The sequence below is a fragment of the Branchiostoma lanceolatum genome, chromosome 8 (genome assembly GCF_035083965.1).
Source record: "Branchiostoma lanceolatum isolate klBraLanc5 chromosome 8, klBraLanc5.hap2, whole genome shotgun sequence".
NCBI classification, from domain to species: domain Eukaryota; kingdom Metazoa; phylum Chordata; class Leptocardii; order Amphioxiformes; family Branchiostomatidae; genus Branchiostoma; species Branchiostoma lanceolatum.
The window spans coordinates 1,858,289-1,877,801 of NC_089729.1; the positions used below are offsets into that span (position 1 = coordinate 1,858,289).

The 19,513-nt window shown below is 39.8% G+C and overlaps 1 protein-coding gene across 2 annotated transcripts; it reads left to right on the forward strand.

The window, feature by feature from the left end:
• Window positions 1–444: 444 nt before the first annotated feature.
• On the forward strand, window positions 445–14,525 carry LOC136440128 (2-oxoglutarate and iron-dependent oxygenase domain-containing protein 3-like). Of its 2 annotated transcripts, none has more exons than XM_066435969.1 (10): window positions 445–522; window positions 1,452–1,584; window positions 2,528–2,724; window positions 3,155–3,230; window positions 4,364–4,406; window positions 6,377–6,441; window positions 6,590–6,649; window positions 7,138–7,291; window positions 12,161–12,284; window positions 12,949–14,525. In XM_066435969.1, exons 2-10 carry the CDS (start codon window positions 1,463–1,465, stop codon window positions 13,086–13,088), a joined length of 981 nt encoding a protein of 326 aa, XP_066292066.1. In that variant the 5' UTR covers window positions 445–522; window positions 1,452–1,462; the 3' UTR covers window positions 13,089–14,525. The 2 variants fall into 2 exon arrangements, with proteins under 2 accessions (XP_066292066.1, XP_066292067.1); XM_066435970.1 differs by lacking the exon at window positions 445–522 and adding an exon at window positions 702–802.
• The last annotated feature ends 4,988 nt before the right edge of the window (window positions 14,526–19,513 follow it).

Here is a 19,513-nt window from a genome sequence, read left to right on the forward strand (position 1 = left end):
ATTTCAATACAACTGGTAACAACACAACGTTCTGCACGTGCATCCGCTGACTCCAAAGTTTGCAAAAAAAAACTTTTCTGTTTTGATAATCACAATCTTGTTTTTACAAGAAATTTGCGCCGGTAAGCTTTTTTCGCATTGCGGATTCATATGAATTTCATAGAATATTATTCTGCCATACACAAGTAAACCCATAACTGCTTAAATAACATGGATGGTATACTCATTGTATCCAAAACTAATGTGGTTTCTAATAGTAAGATTTAGTAAGAACAAGGTCATATGGAAAGAAATACCATGATAGGAAAATTCTACGACGTTTAGGATGTAGTATCCGTTTCCATCGTTTCTTAATTTCACTTTGAGGCAAGTATTAAATGCTACTTTTAGTGCATTACCTGACTGAAGACTCTAGTCTACTCTACTCTAGTATTAAAAGCTCGAGGAGGTTGACCTCTGACCTGTAGAAGAAACAAACATGGCGACTGTGGGTGTACGTGTTCGCTTGTAACGCCGACTAAAGTAGGTAGCCAGCTCCATTCGTCTTTCCATTGACTGTTCTAACACCGTCCAGACATTGTTTACTTCTTTGTTCCTCACCGAATCTCAAAATTTGATTTGTGAAGTAATATTGTGATATATTTGTACCTGATGTTACTTAGCCGGTATGATGCCCCCCTCCCCATGTAACAGAGTTTCGCAGGCACGTAACTGCTGACACAACGCACATGCTAGGGAGGTCGTTGATTGCTAGAACTTGGGGCATGAAGACGTTATTTTTGCCCCACTGGGCTAAGCACAGGTCTATATACATATCCATGTGCATATAAACATCTAGTTCTTTCTCTCGCTTCTTGATATTGTATAAATTTATACTAATAATAGGAGGGTGTGAAGAGTTGGTTTATCCAAGGCTGTAAGGAATTATTCTATCGTTATCATACAAAGGACATTCTACAGTAAAATGTAGTGTTTTCTTATATAGATAGAGCATTGCAATTTTATTTACTAGTACGTTGTTTTGTATTGTTTGCTCTTTAGAGTTAACCATTGATTGATGCATTCATTCATTTGAAGATATCTTGTTGTCAATGGTGAAAAAAAATTCTTATTGACAGGAACATAGCATAGCCTTGGCCTTGTAAGAGGGTGGGGCAACCCTGTTCTGTTCAGACAACAACAAAAACTGAATTTGCGAATAGTTTCATCATAAGTCACTGAATAAAAAGACTCTTTGCACACAATTGCTTTACCAAGTGCTTTACTCTACCAATGTTTTGGATGGCCGTCTGCCACCTTCCTCACACTTGTCAATTGCAATGTGAACCAGTCAGAATTGCCCTGAGGAAGGTGACAGACGGTCACTGAAATGTCGGAGGAATAAAACACTTGGTTGTGTACAAAGGGTCTTCTTATTCAGCAAAACCTGATGAATGTCCATTCTGCAACAGTTTCAGGGAACATGTCAACGAGAAACCGGAAGGGAAAGCGGGGCCCACCGGACAAAAATGGCGCCCCAGAAAAAACAGGACCAGAGGCGCAGAAGGGGGCCCAGTCTCAGGGCACTGATCACGATATGCAGAGGTGGGTACTAGTACTGTTGAGTTAGAGCTGTGCATCAGTACAGGACGAGTACAATACGTACAGGTACAAAATACCGGAAAGCTGGTGTAACGGTACTGGACCGTATCTGTGTCATAGCTGGTATGACGTAACACACCAGCTTCTGTATCTGTATCTATAGACATGTAGCCTGAGTGTAACCTGGCAGCACTTCTGCGTAATAACATACCAGCTTCTTTATTATGTTACTCTGTGCACAACAATTGAACGTATATTAATGGCCAGGTGGCCCTTATGTAGAGGTGGTCACTTGTACAGGTTTTACTGTACATCAATGGCCCGGTGGTCCCTTATGTAGAGGTGGTCACTTGTACAGGTTTTACTGTACATCAATGGCCCGGTGGTCCCTTATGTAGAGGTGGTCACTTGTACAGGTTTTACTGTACATCAATGGCAAGGTGGTTACTTATGTAGAGGTGATCACTAGTACAGGTTTGACTGTATATCAATGACCAGGTGGTCCTTATGTAGAGGTGATCACTAGTACAGGTTTGACTGTACATTGTATATCAATGGCCAGGTGGTCCTTATGTAGAGGTGGTCACTAGTACAGGTTTACAGGTATATCAATGGCCAGGTGGTCCTTTAGGTAGAGGTGGTCACAAGTACAGGTTTGACTGTATATCAACGGCCAGGTGGTCCTTATGTAGAGGTGGTCACTAGTACAGGTTTGACGGTATATCAATGGCCAGGTGGTCTTTATGTAGAGGTTGTCACATACAGGTTTGACTGTTTATTAATGGCCAGGTGGTCATCATATAGAGGTGGTCACTAAGACTACAGTACAGGTTTGACTGTATATCAATGGCCGGCTGGGGGGTCCTTATATATATGTAGACTGAGGTGGTCACTAGTACAGGTTTGACTGTATATAATCCATTTCACAAATTTCACCTTTCCCCAGAGTTCAAGCTGTTACTCCAAAAAGGATCCTCCTCCGAGTGACCTTCATCGTCTTGACCTTGGGAATCGTGGCCCTCCTGTCCAGCCAAGGCGACCAATCAGGGCTCACGACGTTTGTGAAACAAGACGAGACAGTTCGAAAAAGGATTCTCGACGTTGCTTGCAGTAAAGACTACAAAAAATATCAACACTTTGAAGGTGAGGCTGCATTCAAATCATAATTTCTGTGCAGGATGTTAATTGTTTATCAATTGTTTAGATTAGGTGTACACAGTGTGCAGGATGTGATGAGATCCAATCGTCTACGTTGGTATGGGCATCTTGAAAGAATGGACAGGGAGAGGTGGCCCAAGAAAATTATCGGCATGGCCGTGGAGGGCCGAAATCCACGAGGACGACCAAGGAAGAGGTGGATTGATTACATCAAGGAGGACCTCCACCACCTCAACCTACACGATGTAAATCCACAGGACAGAGGCACCTGGCGAGCAGCCACCAAGCTCCCCCATCAGCATGCAAGCACGTCAAACCCCCAGGTGATGGGGAAAAGAAGACGTTAACCGGATAGTGAGTGAGTGAGTGTGTTTCCGTGCAGGATGTTTATTGTTTACTTGTTGTTACCATGCAGGTTGCACACCCAGAAGATGCGGTCGAGGCGTGATGGACGGGCTAGTGAGCCAAGACGAGGCAGGACAACTGCTGAGGTAACCGAGGAACTAAAGTTCAAGTGCTTGATAAATGTGACTCACTAACAGGGCTGTCTCCAGGACCCGTCCCTCCGTCCCAGGACAGAAATTTGCTTGTTGGGACTGAACAAATTTCACCTTGTCCGTTCCAAAAATGGGAACTTCATGATATGATATTGATAAAAATGCATTTATGTAGGCTTAAGATGACAGATTCCGAAGAAGACCCGTCCCTCCGTCCCAGGACAGAAATTTGCTTGTTGGGACTGAACAAATTTCACCTTGTCCCTCCCAAATATGAGAATTTGATGACATGATATAGATAAAAATGATTTTTTTGTAGGCTTAAGATGACAGATTCCGAAGAAGACCCGTCACTCCATCCCAGGACAGAAATTTGCTTGTTGGGACTGAACAAATTTCACCTTGTCCCTCCCAAAAATGGGAACTTCATGACATGATATTGATAAAAATGCAGGCTTAAGATGACAGATTTAACAATGAAAATTAAACATTGGCTCTCAAACATTGAGAGGGACGGAAAACAATTTAAAGTAAGAGTCATTGCATGAGAAAACCAGGCAAAATCACGCAGAGGTGGGAAGATGGGGAAAATAGCGGAAAATAGCTGGAGGGTCTTAATTATATGGCTGTTCATAGTTCCACATACCTATCACACATACAAAGTTTGAGCCGATTTGGCCGACCCCCATCTTCCCACCTCTGCCTGGTTTTCTCATGCAATGACTCTTAAAGCTGTAGACAGCCCTGCTCACTTATGACCAGGGTTGTCTCCAGGACCCGCCCCTCCATCCGTCCCTGGATGTACTCTGGAAGTCCACACTCTGTGCAGAAACTAGCTGACATTGATAATGAATACATGTACTGTAATTCTTGATTTGTTAACTGTAACTTAATTTTAGCTAATTTGACGGTCACTAGTAAATCGCTAAAATTTCTGAATCGCTAATATTTCATCGCTAATAATTGAGACAGTGATCATGTGATTTTTGTCCCCACTGTTAAAATTAAGTGCCGTGACCTACTTCATTTTCCCCCAATTGCTACATTTTCCTGCTGCTATATTGAAGTGATTTACAGTATAAGGATTCCCTGAAGTTGACAGCATGTTTCTTCGTTCCGACCTTCAGGATCGCAAAGAGAGGCCTTGCACTCGGTGGGTCAAACGGAGGGGTGAGGACCGTTTTATTTTTCATGTTTGTTTTTAGACTCATTGGCTGAATTATTTTGTATTATATGACTTTAAATTGACGCGATTTATTACACGAGGGTGTTATGTCGCGGAGGGACAACCACCTTTCTATCCAGTATCCAGAAAAGAAAGGTGGTCGTCCCTCGGCGACATAACTCCCTCCGCAGCGAAAGTCCCTTGCCGACATTACAGAACCTTGTCCCGTGTAAGAAATCGCGTCACCTTCGATTCCCCAAATATATACGCTGCTGTTCTAGGAAGACTTTGAAGGAGACTAAGTCTTGTCCCGTTAGCAAATTTCTGCTGGCTCAATGGAAAAAAGGAAGTACCTATAACTGTACTGCATGTTTGAACAGATTCAGAATTGGAATTATTATGTATCATGAATGATTTATCTCATATGGGATACAGGCCAGTGCTGTACTGTTAGGCAGTTGGTAGTCTCTTGATATATTACCTTTAATCAAAAGAGTTAGGCAAGAACAAGTTTCTTATGGCTTGATGCAATAAGAAGTACCCATGCAACTGTGCTTCATGTTTTGAAACTCGAAAGTGAAATTATGGTGTGTTATATATTCAGTAACTGTTCAAATATGGGACCCCAGTCTTATCCTGTTTGAGGCAGTCTAGATCTATGCCTTAAATAGAAAAGTTAGTAAAAACTCTTGCAATAAGAAAGTACTCAACTAACTGAACTAGTTTGTTATCAATTGTTTGGCTAACTCTCTGTGGAATATTTGTGGAATTCTTCATTTTTTTGCTACTTCTACCCTGTACCTGGCCTTAGTCATGGTGATAACTAAATCATAGTGATAATTAAATCATGGTGATAACTAAATCATGGTGATAACTAAATCATGGTGATAACTAAATCATGGTGAAAACTAGATCATGGTGATAACTAAATCATGGTGAAAACTAAATCATGGTGATAACTAAATCATGGTGATAACTAAATCATGGTGATAAGTAAATAGCAGCTGATTTACATACTGTAAAATTTCATCATACTATATATAATATATATGTCACAGTAGAGATTGGAATCCAGTAGAGTCCGGAACTCTACTAGTAGAGATTGGAATTCCAATCTCTACTAGTAGAGACTGGATTTCCAATCTCTACTAGTAGAGTTCCGGATTCTACTAGTTGAGATTGGAATTCCAATCTCTACTAGTAGAGATTGGAATCGGGATCTGAATATTGGGATTTCAACAAAATGTTTTGGAGAATAGACTGAATTATTTCACACCTACAATTGCAGCATAACTAAGCCTACATTCACCATTACTATTTTAGGTGAATTATTTCATCTTTTATATATCTGATAACTTTGACATCAACTTTGGAACTGGCTTGGCAGGGGTGAATTAGCTCTTATATACCGAGTCACTAACGAACTGGAAAAACTGGTTGAGCATATAGAGTCACTAACTCATAATGGCCGTATGCAAATGTATCTGATTGACATATCAGTGGCATTTACAAATAGCCATTGACTAAGGTTGGATCGTACAGCTATCCCCATGGTTACAATGTGTCTTGACAGAAGGTTTATTAGATATCTAAAACATACAATGATTCACCTAAAATAGTAATGGTGAATTTAGGCTTAACAATGCTAAATTTTAGGTGTAAAATGTCTATTTTCCAAAACATTTTGATGCAATCCGAATTTCTCCTATCAGAACTGAGATTGTCCTGGTAGAATTCCAATCTCTACTAGTAGAGATTGGAATTCCAATCTCAACTAGTAGAATCCGGAACTCTACTAGTAGAGATTGGAATTCCAGTCTCTACTAGTAGAGATTGGAATTCCAATCTCTAGCAGTAGAGTTCCGGACTCTACTGGATTCCAATCTCTACTGTGACATATATATATATATATATATATAGCTAACTAGATTAGGACTGATTTACATATTTGTGAACTTCCATTGTTTCAAACCAGGCCTCTATCTTGGACCTTCATTCTGGAGCTCTGTCCAAGGGGGATACTTTCATCAACCTTTATGAGTAAGTAAACAAACAAAGAAACAAATTATGGCAAATAACAAGCCTATTTCTAAATTTTTGTTAGCTTCAGATTTAGTTTTCTTTGTTTTCCGTAACTGTAATACAGTAGGATGATGTTTAACTCTTTGTTTTGTTTCCCTAACTTCAGGATGGTGAAAGCAAACAAGCACAAAACTGTCTTTTCTGAGGACGACTTCAGCCTTTACAGGTAAGAGCCACAAGTTTGGATGGGTGAGAAAATTGTAGTTGTGAACAAAGTTTAGTTTTGATTAGTGATTGTCCAAAAAGAGCTAGCCTAAGGGAATTTCCCCAGTACAATGAACTATACTGTACATAGTACATACATGTACATTTTTTGTAGAGTCTGTTTTCGGCGGTCGTATGGCATTCAGACCGCTCTGAGATTGGCCGGGCGCCTGCATGGTCGGCTATTTATACCTGCCAAACAGGCATGTTTTATGCAGAAACTTCCATTTCATTTCTTCCAAATGCGCCCCAGTCAGCTTTTTTAAAAAGCTTTCTTGAAGCTGACTTTGAAAACAGTTTATTTCATACCAAACTTCGCAAAACTGAATAAAACTTTACACTGTACATGTGCAATTTAGTTCTTTTTAGTACAAACTATTCATCAGTTTCATCCCCACTACAATGAGGTCGTATGGCCAGCTTTTTTTAGAAGCTCTTGTTTACCTACAGGAAGGTGAAGAACAGGATACGAGCTGCGATCGCCGAGGAGTTCGGAATCCAGCCGGACCGACTCCACCTCACCCACCCCACCTTCTTCTCAAGGATGACAACCAAGCCGGCAAAGACTGTACATGACGAGTACTGGCACCTTCACATAGACAAGGTACCATACCCAACACTAGTACTGGCACCTTCACATGGACAAGGTACCGTACCCAACACTAGTACTGGCACCTTCACATAGACAAGGTACCATACCCAACACTAGTACTGGCACCTTCACATGGACAAGGTACCGTACCCAACACTAGTACTGGCACCTTCACATAGACAAGGTACCGTACCCAACACTAGTACTGGCACCTTCACATAGACAAGGTACCGTACCCATCACTAGTACTGGCACCTTCACATGGACAAGTTACTGTACCCATCACTAGTACTGGCACCTTCACATAGACAAGGTACCGTACCCAACACTAGTACTGGCACCTTCACATGGACAAGGTACCGTACCCAACACTAGTACTGGCACCTTCACATGGACAAGGTACCGTACCCAACACTAGTACTGGCACCTTCACATAGACAAGGTACCGTACCCATCACTAGTACTGGCACCCTCACATGAACAAGGTACCGTACCCATCACTAGTACTGGCACCTTCACATAGACAAGGTACCGTACCCATCACTAGTACTGGCACCCTCACATGGACAAGGTACCGTACCCATCACTAGTACTGATACCCTCACATAGACAAGCTACTAGTAATTAGAATTATCTAACCATATACTTGTGCTTTACATTGTCTGTGTGCGTTTGTCTCTCTTTCTCTGTGTGTATGTGTGTGTGTGTGTGTGTGTGTGTGTGCGTGTGTGTTTTTGTGTTTGTGTGTGTGTGTGTGCGTGTGTGTGCACTACCAAAAATGCCATTTCTTGTATTCTAGTTTTTTCTTACATACAGAAAAATATTACTTCATGCAAGCAAATTTTTCTGTATTCAAGAAAAAGGTTTTGTCCACGAATTAAGCAATTTTTTACTTACTGAGCTTTTTCTTGTAGTAAGAAAATCTTTCTTATAAAAATGACCTTGGTTACTGCCGGAAAGTAATTCTTGCAGTAAGATTTTTTTTCTATGTATATTCTTGATTCAGACACATGGATCTGAGGTTCTTATACTAAGAATTAATTTCTCACTTAAAGGCTGGTACTCTTGACCAAAACTTTATTGCCTAGAAATGGTTTCTTACTGCTAGCTTTTATGTTCTTACAAAAAGAATGCATTTCTCTTCTTAAGACCAAAATTCTTGATAGCAAGAACTACTTTCTTATTTCTAAGATTTAGGTTCTTATACCAACACGTCTTTTCTTACTTCAAGACCAAAATTCTTACAGCCAAGAAATCCTTTCTTCTTTTCAAGTTTTTTGTTCTTATAACAAGAATGCATTTCTCTACTTAAGACCTGCAATCTTAATACCTAGAACTGCTTTCTTATTTTCAAGATTTAGGTTCTTACACTAAGAATATTTTCCTCACTTCAAGACCAAACATGCTTATTGCTGAGAAATGTTTTCTTACATCAAGATTTATCTTCTTACATCAAGAATCCTTTTCTCGCTTCAGGGGCAAAAATTGTTATCGCCTAGAAATACTTTCTTACCTCTAGAGCTGATCTTCTTATACAAAGAATATTTTTCTCACCTCAAGAACATAATTCTTGCTGCCTAGAAAATGCTTTCTTACTTCTAAGATTGATCTTCTTACAATAAGCATACTTTTCTTGCATCAAGAGCAAAGATTGTTTATTGCCAAGAAATGTTTTCTTACTTCTAAGATTAATCTTCTTACATCAAGAGCACAATTCTTGCTACCAAGAAATGTTTGCTTACTTCTAAGACTAATATTCTTACACCAAGAATATTTTTTCTTATATCAAGAGCACAATTCTAGCTACCAAGAAATGTTTGCTTACTTCTAAGATTAATATTCTTACACCAATAATACTTTTCTTATATCAAGAGCACAATTCTTGCTACCAAGAAATGTATTCTTACTTCTAAGATTAATCTTCTTACTCCAAGAATACTTTTCTTATATCAAGAGCAGAATTCTTGCTACCAAGAAATGTTTTCTTACTTCTGTAATTGATCTTCTTACAACAAGAATGCTTTTCTTACATCAAGATCAGAATTCTTGCTACCAAGAAATGTATTCTTACTTCTAAGATTAATATTCTTACACCAAGAATATTTTTCTTACATCAAGAGCACAATTCTTGCTGCCAAGAAATGTTTGCTTACTTCTAAGATTAATCTTCTTACAACAAGAATACTTTTCTTATATCAAGAGCACAATTCTTGCTGCCAAGAATTTTTTTCTTACTTCTAAGATTAATATTCTTACACCAAGAATACTTTTCTTACACCAAGAGCACAATTCTTGCTGTCAAGAAATGTTTGCTTACTTCTAAGATTAATCTTCTTACAACAAGAATGCTTTTCTTACTTCAAGAACACAATTCTTGCTACCTAGAAATGTTTTCTTACTCTTAAGACTGATGTTCTTACAAGAAGAATCTCACTCCAAGAGTTACAGTTAAAATGATATGTTGATGGCTTAATATTTCTGTAAATTGTGGAGTCTGGTATAAAAAAATGACATTGGCAAAGCTTTACAGTGTATTTTTCAAAAAATAATAGGTATAATAATAATATACATTATATTGACGTTAAATTGGATAGAGAGAGAGAGAGAGAGATACAATATTGTTGTACAAATACCAAAACTAATTTTGATACAAAGCCTACTGAAACTGAAAGGACATAAAGATTACAAACTGCTATGTAATTAACATGCTATATGATTTATTACATATATATTTCATAATATATAATTCTTTATCGTCTTGGAAGGTGTAGAGCAGCCTCATCTGACTTGGCAGTGTTAACAGATGATCATCTTCGACAATGGAAACCAAACCCTTCAAGCCCATTTCTGTTGACATTGGCATTCCCATTGGCATCTTCCAACATCTGGGGGGAAAATGAAGACTATGTCATTAATTTTTACTTTCTGAGTTGAGCTAACTAACTTCCAGCTTCTAGATGTGAAAGTTCCAATTGAATTGATTTCTTCACAAAACACATCATATGTTTTATAATTCTTTAACCTATCCTTATATATGTTTTCCAGAAACAATACGTTTAGAATAGTCCACCCCTCAGAGGTGGAATGTAATCTTCCAATGTGTGCGGATCGCTTTTTGATTAAAATCTATTAATTCATCGGCCAAAAAGATGTTTTGAGTTGGACCCAAAGAGGCTATACTTATCATTATCTCTAATGCTTGATGCTTTTGACGATTAAACCATCCAGGGGCCCTTTGACTTCTTTTTTTTCATATGATAAATAAAGTTGAGCTGATTTTCATACAGTCGGGTGGGGAGGGGGGCACTTACCTTTTCCATACTGCTATCCGGTGTTTCCGTGCAAAATTTGGCATCTGCTGCAGGCTCAGACCATGATCCCCATCTTGTATATGTTCTCTTGTACCTGGATTTTGACTTTGAAACCGACTTGAGTCTTCAATTAATACAAAATAGAACTAGAAGTGAACAGCACTTGAAGGCATGAACTTCTCAGAGCTTTGGCCCTGCTGTCAACTGCCTGTGGCATTTGAAACCACCAATCAGGAGTTAGGAAAAGATCACATGGCAAGTGTTGCCATTGGTCAAAATTTTATGCAGATATTTGCTAGAACAATCAAGATTTTTAAAGAAAATTTAACTTGGCTTCTATTTCTTGCAATAGCCTCATCTTAGCCAGGAAACAACCATTATATAATACGAGTTCAAATAAGAATTTCAAAGTATTTCTTGTATTTCTTGAAGTATTATTATCAAGAAAAACAAGAAATGCATTCCTCAAAGTTTCTTGATACGAAAATCAAGAACATTCAAGAATATTATTCTAGTTATGACTCAAACTTTGTCTTCTAGTTTAAATATCTTGAAAATTCTTGTTTTTCTAAGCAGGATACCCCAAGATAGGCAAGAAGAAAATTCTTCTATTTTCTTAAACATCCCAAGAAAAACAAGAATTTTTTTTCTCAAAGGTTCTTGATACGAAAATCAAGAACATTCAAGAACATTATTCTAGTTATGACTCGAACTTTGTCTTCTAGCTTAAATATCTTGAAAATTCTTGTTTTTCTAAGCAGGATACCTCAAGAAAGGCAAGAAGAAAATTCTTCTATTTTCTTAAATATCCCAAGAAAATCAAGAATTTCTTTCTCAAGGTTTCTTGATACGAAAATAAAGAACACTCAAGAATAAGATTCTAGTTGTTACTTGTTTTCATAATTTTGAATTCTCAGCAATTTGTTTTTTCTTACTACCAGAAAAAGAAGATAGGGGAGAGAAAAATTCTTGTATTTTCTTATACATGGCAAGAAATAGATTCTCCATACAAGAAAAACAAGAACTTTTAACTTCAATTTCTAGAAAATTCTTATGAGAGAAAATCCTTTATAGAAATTATTTCTTTATCTAAGAAAAATAAGAAAATGTTTCTTGTTGTGAGAATTTACAAGACAAGATTCTTGGAATGGTCCCTTGTGCTTTTCTTATTTATTCTTATCATTTTCATGGACGTTCTTCATTCAAGAAAATTTGTCCACGAATTAAGTAAAAACAAGAAAACTAGAAAAAACAAGAAAAATCATTTTTGGTAGTGTGTTTGTGTGTGCCTGTGTGTGTTGTGTCTGAATGTGCTCGAATACCTCTGCTTAAACGTCAGTGAATGTTCAACTGTTTCAGTCTTGAAGTTAGCTGTGTGTGTGTGTTTTCTGTACTGCAGTTTCTGTAGTTTCTGCCAGAGGGAGCAACTGTAGTTTCTATTTCTTCTAACAGAGGTTAAAGTTAGTCAATACTACATACACTCACACTCACTATCTTGTTTATCGTGTATGTATCTTGTATTGATCGGCTCGTTGTTGTTGTTGAAATTGTCTGTTGTTGTCCTGTCCAGGAGACCTATGGTTCATTTGACTATACCTCCCTACTGTACCTGTCCGACTATGGACATGACTTTACCGGTGGGAGGTTTGTGTTTGTGGACAAGGAAGCCAACAGCACCGTGGAACCCAGGACAGGTAAGGATCAAGCAGTAGCTTCAACAATTTTTGCATGCATGCAAATCAGGGCCTTAACTTCATTTATGCCATGTGTATGAGAGCAATGATTTGCACAATGAAAAATTGTAAGTCTTTTTCGTTGCAACTACTACAAAGCATAGGAAGGCTGACAACTTCCTGGCTGTTGTCCTGTTTATCTATTTATCTATTGGTTCAGCATGTACATGCCAGGGTTGCCCAACTAGCCGGATGTCATTACTAAGGGTGAACCAATGTGCGGTCATAGGACTGTAGGTTTTGAACCACTCACGCCGGGAAGGACCCCTATACTTTTCGATAAGTGCAGTAGGTTCTTTTACGTGCTCGAGGTGTGGCTCTCCTCAAACACGCTACCTCCATTTAACATCCTATCCGGGGGACGTCCCTAATCGAAGCTAGGTACTCATTTTCACCTGAGTAAAGTGAGGAAAGTTGTGTTAAGTGCCTTTCCCAAGGGCACAACATCGGGGCATATCGGTGTGGACAAAACAACCGACCGATTGCGCCACGCGATGCCACACGATGCCACTGTTGTCCTAAAGGCATCAAGGTGAGATGATGGGTACAAAGTGGATGATTTGCATATTAATCAAACAGGCAAGAAATCTTTAAGACTTAGTGTTCTTGCTTTGTTTCTATGCAGGACGGGTCTCTTTCTTCACGTCGGGTTCGGAAAATCTTCACTTTGTTGAGAAAGTCGCGTCGGGGACGAGATTCGCCATCACGGTGTCCTTCTCGTGCGACCCGAAACACGCCATCGCCGATCCGCACGTGAAGTTGTGAACCTACGCAGGACGTCCTCTCACGCCAGTCCAATTGCTTTGCAAATACCAGTGGTACATTGTATTTAGGCCTGGCATGAGAGAATGACGCAGTATAAACAGAATCCCTCACAATGAAGTAACCAACAATGAAGTACCTGAAAAAACACAATGATTATTATTACAGTTGCTTGATCATGAGCTATCAATTCAGATTAAATGTTTATGATTTTTTCCGGCTGAAATTTTTGCAGAGTGAAATTTGTTGTTACCAATTGCAGTAGGGGCATCTTCACTAGCCCTCGTACATGCAAAAGTTCAGGTGTGACAAGCAGTTTGATGTAACATAACCAACTGCCGTCGCTTTTGAAGCCTGCAAAGCTGATATGTTTCTGTTGAAGGTAATGCTTTCAGTGGTTTCAAATCTTCCACATTGGAGAGGCTTGGCCAATGAGCTGGCCTGTTGTACCATAAAGATTCCCCCGGGGTTTAAGGGCAGACATACTGGCCTATTACTAAACTTACTTAAGGGATGCTATAGTTGAGCTATACAATACATGCAAAAGCTGGTCTGTTACACTGAAGGACCGATCCATCGGCTATACAGTATATACAGAAGCTGGTGTGTTACTCCGAAGGGCAGTTATACCGGCTGTACAGATACAGATACAGAAGCTGGTGTGTTACATAAAGGTGGTTATACCAGCTATACAGATACAGAAGCTGGTGTGTTACATAAAGGTGGTTATACCGGCAATACAGATACAGATACAGAAGCTGGACCAGGTGTGATACACCAAAGGGCTGTTATACCGGCTATATAGATACAGATACAGAAGCTGGTGTGTTACACCAAAGGGTGGTTATACCGGCAATACAGATACAGAAGGTGGTGTGTTACACCAAACTGTGGTTATACTGGCTATACAATTCAAAACCATTTCTTTGTCATTCACACTTCAAAACATTCCACTCACAATTCACGATTTGAATCTTGAAAGATGCTATAGAAGAAAATGTATATTAAACTCTAAGCACATGATTTATGCTTCTGTTTGTGCAAAGAGATAATTTATGTAAGTAATAAATATGATTATAATATAAGGGTGTGGACTTTTAAATCTCAACTTACAACATTTGAATGTAAGTATGGTATGTTTATGTATTTTTTGTGTGTATTAGCACATCTGAATTCGTCTGATAAATTACATGTACTTTGTGGCTGTCAACAACATGATCGCTTTTGCCCTGTAGACTTCTTATTATGCACTTGTAGTAGTCGGACTCCAGATTCTTTAAGATGGTCTCACGACAATGTCTTGATCCACCTTGTTGGTAAACTTAAGACTTGGTACACCTAATATGGTGTTGATTCTGTTGTGTGTATTATACCATCTATCCAAGTCAAATAGCTGATAATAATTTATACTGATATGAAAATGTACAATATATATTGAGATCTTTGCTGCACATACATTTAGTTCTCTCCATCAGTTCTGTCCCTGCCGACATTTCGGTAACTCCCCAGCTGCATGCAGGGGTTACTCTCACACGGGCGCGCAGCAGTCGACTTTTCTTCACATCACGTTTCAAGGCAGCTCTCTTCAGCGGGTCCACGCTGGTGAGGCCGCATACCTTAATGTCCTTTGTTGCAATTGCCACTTTCCATCCAATATTTCCTCGGTCTTGTGTGGCCTGGTAACGACCCATTTCAGCTCGAGGCTGCAACCGCTCGGCGACCGAAGTTGTGTTTTTTTACGAATTAGAAAAAAAATTGATTTGGCTATACGCTACGGTATGAAGTTGATGGTGGATTTTTTCATGCACCCGATGTATACTTATTTTCACCTCCATGAAAAAAAAAAATGTGGTATTTCTGATTCGTCTTGTATAAAGACAGGAAAGTCAGAAGGCCACTCGTTGATTTCCCGTTACATGAATAACGCATGCGCAGAAACATCAGGCGTTGAAGAGTAAAGAATAATCTGACCCCTAGACGAAGTTGTTGTGAAGCATTTTCAAAGTTGTCCATTTAAAACTTCGTAAATCCCATTTCCGAAACAGCTGAATAGCATTGTAGGTTGTGTCTTTAGAATGTGGTAATGATATTTTACGTTGATCCTTTAGAATGTTTCAAATGACATTTAAGTTGGACCTTTACTTTAGAATTTGGTAAATGGTATTCTACATTGAGCCTTTAGGATGCGGTAATTGGTATTTTACGTAGGACCTTTAGAATGTATTAAAAAATATATTTTAAATTTGGCCTTTAGGATCTGGTATATGACGTTCCCAATTTGAAGTGACGTGTTTCGCGATGGTGTGTGCTCTTTGCCGAGCAAAGGGAACATTTAGGGACAATTTAAAAGTCATCCCGTGTGACCTGCGATGGCAAATATACCTCCTAGCGATGGATGTCTGTACAAGAAATCGAAACTGCAGACCATTACGCGTCTGCACTGCCGGCCTTATGGAGTGGGACCGAGTGCTGAAATGGGGATAACGATGCTTCCGCGGTCCGTGTGTCATTGGTGCTATTTCTGAGCTAAGAAAAATCGAAAACGCAACGGCGGAAAGGGGTGGTGGAGGTCGACTCGGTTGATGAAGCATTTTCGTGTCGCCCTCAAAGACTTGCCTTGACGGATTCTACTGTATTCGGATTGAAATTTTTGACTTTTTTATAGAACAAGCTTTCATCTGCCGTCATCAGCGTTCGACGAGCACTGCTTCGCCTTACCGCACGGTGGCGTTGCTGCAAGGATGATCAAGCCACAAAGACGAAACGTCGGTGAAGAAATTGGCCATGGTTGTGCTATTACAAAGAAGTTTTCCCGTAAATATCCTCATGTAGCTATTAACTTTACACTTACTAATAACTTTATAAGAATCTTTATGAGAAGCTACTAATTTAAAAGTACATAATCTACGAGGTTCTTGTATAGTGTGTTGACAGCCACTCTTGTATAGTATTGCGTAATTCGTGGATGAGGCTGGGTAGAGACCTTATATAATGTTGAAGAAATCGACCGTGATTTTAATAAGGTATTTTTTCTTCTAAATGTCTTACCCCTGATGAAGATATAAGCTGTATACATAAGACCCTAGCTACGAGCTGGGTAGGGATCATATATATAGTGTGCAATGTTAGACGTCCCTTTAGTGCGAGGAAGCTTTAAATTCGGTGTTGCATCTAGCCAAGACATATCCCCCGTGACTCAACTATCAAATGAAACGAATCGTCGGGTCACCACAAAGTTTGGGACGACATTTTGTTCTCGTAAAAATAAGAACGTAACGACATCGACGTATCGTGACCGCCCAGGCTTTATTTCGTATGTGAGATTGGCTCGAAGTTAAGAGAAAATGTACGAAGCGGTAAGCAGCCCAACGTCAAAGTGTGCAGGCGTAGTAATAAATCGGTACCACTGTTGCCATTTTCAATTCTAACCTGCGGGTGTAGATGTCACAGTAGGTTATATCAGCGTAGGTAAATGGGCTGTTTATACTGAGTAAGGACATGAAGTCGATAGGGAGAAATGTACCGGTGACATGAGCGACAGCGATGGCAATGACGTGTCGTTATGAGTTAGATATGGATGGTTTATGTGTGACTAACTGCCGTGGTGTGCACGTGCCTGTGAAGACAGCTAGAACTTTATAACTTCGATCCCTGTCACTCTAGATCAATGGCCTGGCTTGAAATTTAGGATTTATAGATAGAAGACTACTATATAATGCATCCCTCGCACCAAGATTGGTGAAGACAGTCAGAACTTTTAAACGTCGATTCCTGCCACTTAGATCAACGGTTTGACTTGAAAGGTAGAATTTGTAAATGACAGGCCACCTAACACATCCCTAGCATCCTGATATCAGAGTCTCTGTCTACATGAAACGGCCCGAAAGTTACTGTGTACGTTTCACTATTACCTCCGCCGGGGCCCACTTACACTCTATGTGGTCGCACTTTGTCAATTTTACCGGTACGCTTATATATATAGTAATGGCTTCCGTTCCTGGCTCGAAATGGCCTTTCCGCTTTATCATCGTTTACTCTACAATGATGATATTAAGAGTTATGCTGTGCAGATAAATACAGGAATGTTGCAGCCAACTTTTCCTCAACTCGCGTCAAACAATTTTACCGTTACGTCTTATGTTATGGCCACGTATCATGCCACTGAAGTGGGGTTGGCATGGATTGCACAAAATAGTGAGCAGATTATTATTGGAATGAGCAGAGCACTTTGGACTAATGCTTCTGACCATTTACAGCTTAAAGGTACATATCCAATATTTTGTGAAACACACAACGGATCATAATGACTCCCGGCTGGGGTCTTCACGCTCCGTTGAAAATGAAAAATATCAAGATTTGTTCGAAAATCTTAAGATTGTATGATGAATCTTAAGATTTTATGAGACAATCTTGAGATTTTATGAGACAATCTTGAGATTTTATGAGATAATCTTGAGATTTCATTATACAATCTTGAGATCTTGGACAAATCTTAAGACCTTTTCAAGATCTCAAGATTGTCTCATAAAATCTCAAGATTGTCTCATAAAATCTTAAGATTCATCACAAAATCTTGAGATCTTTAAAAAGGTCTTAAGATTTCTCCAGGATGGTTTCATAGCGTCTCAAGATTCTCTCATAAAATCTCAAGATTGTAAAAAAAAACCTCAAGATTAATCACAAAATCAGAAGCATTAGTCCAAAGTGCATTAGTCCAAAGTGCTCTGCTCATTCCAGTAATAATCTGCCCACTGTTACAAGTACGGCGTGTTGGGCTGTAAGGCCCGACACGGCCCCGTCCCCGGCGCTCACACAAGGACGTAGCACTCGGGTTCAGAGCCTGAAACAGCCCGCACCCATGATTGCGCCTGCCGGCGATTTCGTGATGTCTTTACATGAAACATCTGCCATAATTTACTGAACGATATCGACAGGAAAAACCTCCAAAGAGAGAGCTCTAATACAGTCATGTTGTCAGTACCTTACATATATTTCTCTCTAAATCTCTAATGAATGAATAGTTTAAAGAATTCATTCATCCCTTCTCGGCTCATCCTGTTTCAAAGTCTGCAACTGAAACGCCCCCTGTAGTTCCAAAGAAGGTCGATAGAGGGCGTAAACTTATTCACTTCTTCCCGAGCACAAGAGCTATCTACTGTCTTGGTGAAGGTAATTATATAAGAGTTGACCGTGGGACGTGAATAAAGCAGTCTCTCGGTCGGAGTGTCCTTTGGTTCAACTCTGCGTGAACCCGTCAGCCATGACGTCAGCCATGACGTCACCTATTACCCAGGGGGTACATTAAGTTTCTTGATTTCCGTGCCTGGTCATTATTTCCGGAAACTAAATCGGCTTGTTCATAGGATATGAAATGTAAGCTGTGATTTAGATGGTGGGAAAGTGGGTTATTTTATAAGGAGGACACTCTCCAGACAAAGGTTAGGAGTTTAGCCTCTTTCTGTCACACATACTGCCGACCTTCTCCAGACCATGGTAAGCCCCTGTCACACATAGCCGACCATGGCCTCCTGACCTTCTCAGACCATGGTAAGCCCCTGTCACACATAGCCGACCACGACCTTCTCCAGACCATGGACATGGTAAGCCCCTGTCACACATAGCCGACCATGGCCTCCTGACCTTTTCCAGACCATGGTAAGCCCCTGTCACAAATAGCCGACCTTCTCCAGACCATGGTAAGCCCCTGTTACACATAGCCGGCCTTCTCCAGACCATGGTTAGCCCCTGTCACACATAGCAGACCTTCCTCAGACCATATATGGTAAGCCCCTGTCACACATATCACTGATTTTGCCAGACTGCAATCTCTACCCAAACAACTATATCAACTGCTTTCGAGGTACACACGTGGCGTAAGGTAAGGTCATAATGGTAAAGAGTATATGATAGCCAGCCGTCTGTACAACTTTATCCCGCATTGAACATAATCAAGAAATATGACATCCTGTCCTGAACATAACATCCACCGCAAATGTTGTTGTCTAGTCTCATTACGAAAATGAGACTTAACAGCCGCCTGAGAATACGGACTGGTCAATGTCAAACATGATGAGATATATATACCAATAATGGGTAGTAGCTTCTATCAGGCTCCATATGACCCATATGTTGCTGGGAAAACAGTAGAAATTGACCAAATAGACAAAAAATTGACATAACAGGAGTCAGCTGGCCAAAGATAGATTGCAAACTGAATAGCAATCACGTATTTACAGATACAGAAGCTGGTGTGTTACACCGAATGGCGGTTATACCGGCTATACAGATACAAGCTGGTGTTTTCCGCCGAAGGGCAGTTATACCGGCTATACAGATACAGAAGCTGGTGTTTTCCGCCGAAGGGCAGTTAAACCGGGTATACAGATACAGAAGCTGGTGTGTTACGCCGAAGGGTGGTTATACCGGCT

Excerpts from the sequence above, each read along its gene's own strand:
- LOC136440128 (XM_066435969.1), top strand. The coding sequence starts at position 1,463 with ATGTCAACGAGAAACCGGAAGGGAAAGCGGGGCCCACCGGACAAAAAT. Across the intron at positions 2,725-3,154 it reads AAAATATCAACACTTTGAAG|GTTGCACACCCAGAAGATGC; the intron begins GTGAGGCTGCAT and ends GTTACCATGCAG. Across the intron at positions 3,231-4,363 it reads GAGGCAGGACAACTGCTGAG|GATCGCAAAGAGAGGCCTTG; the intron begins GTAACCGAGGAA and ends TCCGACCTTCAG.